The following is a 5000-nucleotide window of genomic DNA, read 5'->3' on the forward strand; positions in this document are numbered from 1 at the left end:
TAAGTATTTGACTTTGCTTTATTGATCGCGAAATCTTATACTTATCATTGTATGAAATACAAAATTACTGTAATTTGTCGCAGTTACACAAAGCTAGACACAGACAATATAGACCTATTGCCTGTGTATACTTGTGACAACTTCCACTCTCAATGGCACTGCTTATAGTTCGACCAAACATCTAAGACTATTACAGCATGGGAAAAGCTGTATTCCATATCCACACATCTTTTATGTCCGTATCTATGACTGTGACGGTTATGTATTTATGTATGTCTATATGTCTGCGTCTGTCTGTCTGTCTCTGTATGTATGTATGTATGTATGTATGTAGCAGCAGCAACAACAACAATAGCAACAGCAGCAACAAAGATAAGGACAGCAGCAGCAACAAACAATAACATAATGCATTCCTGATTAAAGAATGACACCACCACCATCTCAACCACTAACAACAACATTGCGACGGGAATAACTGCAACAACAACAACAACAAAAACAACAATGACACCATCAGCACCTTCCACCCAACGTCATCACAAAGAAAGACAAACGTCCTGTCCATGAGTATCTCTCTGTCTCTGTCTCTGTCTGTCTGTCTCTCTGTGTGTGTGTGTGTGTGTGTGTGTGTGTGTGTGTGTGTGTGTGTGTGTCTCTGTGTCTCTTTCTCTGTCATTCGCAGTTTGTCAGTCTGTTTAAAGCATTCAGACTGCGATCAACTCTGATGTCTTAGTATGCTCGTTCGTTCTTGATGATATGACCGCGATTTTCTTCTTGTTTTTTAAAATTAATTAATTAATTAATTTTTATATGACCATGTGTATGTACCCCTTCATGAGGGGCAATAGCCTGTACATGAATAAATAATCCGTATCTCTCTCTCTCTCTCTGCCCACTTGCACGTGCGCCCCGTTTCTAGACATCAACGAGTGCTCCATCCAGAACGGGGGATGCCAGCACAGCTGCGCGAACACGGAAGGCAGCTACCTATGCTCCTGTCAGGCCGGCTTCAAACTGCATCCCAACGGCAGGGACTGCATCCGTGAGTTAATCTGTCGTGTTGGTGGTGGTGGCGGTGGTGATGGTGATGGTGATAGGTTGGAGGGGGAGGGTTGTGTGTGTGGAGGGGGGGGGAGGGAGGGTGTGTGTGTGTGCGTATGTGTGTAGCTCCTTGTTTCTGAGTAGACACGGTGGACAAGTTTCTGTGTTTTTAATCTATTTGAAAACTTCGATGAAAAGACCTGTTGGGATATATAGGCGATTGTTCGGTATTTGGAGACACTCCGCTAATGGCTGCGTCTCTGGTGGTGCTGTCATATTCTCTTGTTCATTTTTTTAGGGTCCTGTTTTTCATTCATTCATTTATTTTTCCACGACATCGTCGTTCGTTCATTCATAAATGTTTTCGTCCATAAACATTTGTTTGTCCACACGATGACACTATTCTTTTGAAAATTAACACGAGTCTCTTTACGTCATGATGGCGATGGCGAAGTTTTTGTTCTTGACGTATACTCTTTTTTTTCGCCCCATCCAGCCCAGCCCAGTATTAACAGGATAGATATATATCAATATTATGGAGACACCTTCAGTTTCAGTGTAGAATGCCAAAAGAAGGCGGTTTTTACCGTCGAAAATTCGGATTGAGACTAACAAAGAAAAGAAAACAAGTTGTTAACTGTTGTCTAAATTATTATAATACTTGTATGCTTACCTATTCATTTATTTAGTTATTTATCGATTCATTTAAAGTCTCCATATTGTTGTCTGAATTATTTTCATATTTCTTTTTTTTTTTTTCTTTATTCAGAATCCCAGCTGTGTATTCCCCTCAAGTCGCCTCCCTTGGCTGCGCTGACCTGTCAGGGGTCCGCGGTGGCTCAAAGGGAAAACCGATGTGCTCTTCGCTGCAAGAATAAAGCCAGGTTCACTTCGCTGCCCAAAAATGAGGTATACTTGCTTTTGAGTGCAGTTGCTGTTGTTGTTGTTGTTGTTGGTGGTTGTGGTGGTGGTGGTGGTGCTGCTGCTGCGGTTACTGCTGTTGTTGGTTTTCTCTGTCACTGACTATATAACATACTACTCTATGTCACTGTCATCAAGGTTTCTCTCTCACTGACTATAACATACTACTCTATGTTACTGTCATTGAGGTTTCTCTGTCACTGACTAGAACATACTATTCTGCCACAATGTTATTGACGTTTCTCTGTCACTGACTAGAACATACTATTCTGCCACAAAGTTATTGACGTTTCTTTGTCACTGACTAGAACATACTATCCTGCCACAATGTTATTGACGTTTCTCTGTCACTGACTAGAACATACTATTCTGCCACAATGTTATTGACGTTTCTTTGTCACTGACTAGAACATACTATTCTGCCACAATGTTATTGACGTTTCTCTGTCACTGACTAGAACATACTATTCTGCCACAATGTTATTGATGTTTCTCTGTCACTGACTAGAACATACTATTCTGCCACAATGTTATTGACGTTTCTCTGTCACTGACTAGAACATACTATTCTGCCACAATGTTATTGACGTTTCTTTGTCACTGACTAGAACATACTATTCTGCCACAATGTTATTGACGTTTCTCTGTCACTGACTAGAACATACTATTCTGCCACAATGTTATTGATGTTTCTCTGTCACTGACTAGAACATACTATTCTGCCACAATGTTATTGACGTTTCTCTGTCACTGACTAGAACACACTACTCTATGTTACTGTCATCAAGGTTTCTCTGTCACTGACTAGAACATACTATTCTGCCACAATGTTATTAACGTTTCTCTGTCACTGACTAGAACATACTATTCTGCCACAAAGTTATTGACGTTTCTCTGTCACTGACTAGAACATACTACTCTATGTCACTGTCCTTGATGTTTCTCCATCACTGTCTAAAACATACTATTCTGTTACATTGTCATTGACGTTTCTCCATCACGGATTAGAACATACTATTCTGTGTCACTGTGACTGACGTGTCTCTGCCACTGTCTAAAACCTAGCAGTATGTGTCACTGTCACTTATCTCTGTCATTGTCACTGACATCTGTCACTGACTGTGTTATAAATGTATTCACAAATCTGCCCCTTCCTATCTCTGTGGCTGCCTTCACCTCTTCACTCCATCTCACTCTCTGCGATCGGCTTCGGATCCTCTCTGTTTACGCATACCCAGATTCAAACACTCGACTGTTGGCCGCCGTTCTGTCTCTGTCTCTGGACCTTGCAATTGGAATGAACTTCCTCTTTCTCTTCGTCAGGTCTCCGCACTCAACTCTTTCAAGTCTGGTATTAAAACCCACCTCTTCCTAAAATAGCCTCCCCCTTCCCTGCCTCTTCCTTGTCTTCAGTTTCTCCAGTTTTAGAGTTCGCATGCGAGTGAATGACTGGTGCGAAAGCGCTTTGATTTGTCTGTGCACAAGATTCAGCGCTATATAAATATAATCATTATTATTACTTACCACACTGTACTAATCTACACAGGTGGCCCTTACCTGCGGCCCCTCCACACAGTACGAATGGCTGGTGGACGGAGGGAACGCCTCCATTCCCACATGTTCAGGTGAGTGCTGCACGAAACCCCGACTTGGGTTCTTTTTCGTTTTCGTTGACATTTCATGTGCAGTGCTGGCCTAAGGGAAGCAACCTGCTCACTCACACTGCTGTCCGTGATAGAAGAAGTGATTGCCCTTACCCTGTCTCCAACAGTTGATGACTTGAGAGACCGTTTCACAACAATCTGATTGTGTGTCTTCGTTCGTCTTGTCAATGGCTGTGTTTGTTTTTAAACATACACAATGTTTCGCCTTTGACATTTTCTTTGGTTTAAAACAAACTCAAGTGGTGGAAGGCTTCTTTGGCTAAAAGCTAAGTTAAATGGGACAAAGCTTCTTTGGTGAAAGGGAAAGCAGTCCAAGCTTTTGGTCATTAGCAAATTTTAAAGGGAGAAAGCGATGATAGAAGAAGTGATTGCCCTTACCCTGCAAGATTATAAGAAACAAAGCTTTTGGTAACAAGCAAAGTTGAAAGGGACAAAGCTTTGGTTAAAGGCAAAGTTAATAAGGACAAAATCTGGTATATAGCAAAGTTGGAAAGGATAAAACTTTGGTTAGTAGTCGGAAGTTGAAAGGGGCAAAGCTTTGTTAACAAGCAAAAGTTGAAAGGGGCAAAGCTTTGTTAACAAGCAGCAGTTGAAAGGGGCAAAGCTTTGTTAACAAGCAAAAGTTGAAAGGGGCAAAGCTTTGTTAACAAGCAGCAGTTGAAAGGGGCAAAGCTTTGTTAACAAGCAAAAGTTGAAAGGGGCAAAGCTTTGTTAACATGCAAAAGTTGAAAGGGACAAAACTTTGGTTAAAAGCAATATTTATAAGGGACAAAATCTGGTAAATAGCAAAGTCAGAAGGCACAAAGCTTTGGTTTAAAAAAAAAAGAGCAAAATTCAAAGGGACAAAACAAAGTATAAAAAGTACAAAACTTTGGTCAAAAACAAAGGTAATAGGGACAAGTGTGAGCGGATACTTCACTTCGCGTTGGGGAAAGTTAAAACGGCGGAAGAAAGAAAAGCACTGGGCCACCGTCTTCCAATGTTTGCTGTGCCCAAGACACAGTGGGTATGAAATCACTGCCCAGATAGCCTTAAAAAACAAACAAACAAAAAACAAACAAACAAAAAAAACCACCTGCTCCGGAACCATTGAATCTTTAACCCTTTAACTGCTGCAGAGAAGGAAGCTCCGCTGAGCTACAAGCGTACAGCCAAGGTGGCCTTCATCATGCGGAAGTGTGAGTTCAGCAACTCCAGCCTGGAAGAGCTCCGCTCCCACATGTCTACTATCCTGAAAGGTAAACACACTTCACAGATACTCTTCCACGACATTTCTTTAATGACTATGTCTACCAGACGAGGATGTACAATACTTTTGGCTTAAAAACACACTTAACAGATACTATTCCACGACATTTCTTTCATGATTATGTC

General features: G+C 41.3%; 1 protein-coding gene across 1 annotated transcript in view; it reads left to right on the forward strand.

Annotated features, from left to right (window-relative positions):
* The window catches only part of LOC143301033 (signal peptide, CUB and EGF-like domain-containing protein 3), a 96755-nt gene that overhangs the window by 74850 nt on the left and 16905 nt on the right, over window positions 1–5000 (forward strand). Inside the window, exons 10-13 of the mRNA XM_076615035.1 lie at window positions 920–1042; window positions 1811–1950; window positions 3509–3587; window positions 4745–4864. Of these exons, the coding sequence (XP_076471150.1) occupies window positions 920–1042; window positions 1811–1950; window positions 3509–3587; window positions 4745–4864 (462 nt within the window). The remainder of the gene's footprint in view (window positions 1–919; window positions 1043–1810; window positions 1951–3508; window positions 3588–4744; window positions 4865–5000) is intronic.

The sequence above is a fragment of the Babylonia areolata genome, chromosome 27 (assembly GCF_041734735.1).
Source record: "Babylonia areolata isolate BAREFJ2019XMU chromosome 27, ASM4173473v1, whole genome shotgun sequence".
Lineage (NCBI taxonomy): Eukaryota > Metazoa > Mollusca > Gastropoda > Neogastropoda > Buccinidae > Babylonia > Babylonia areolata.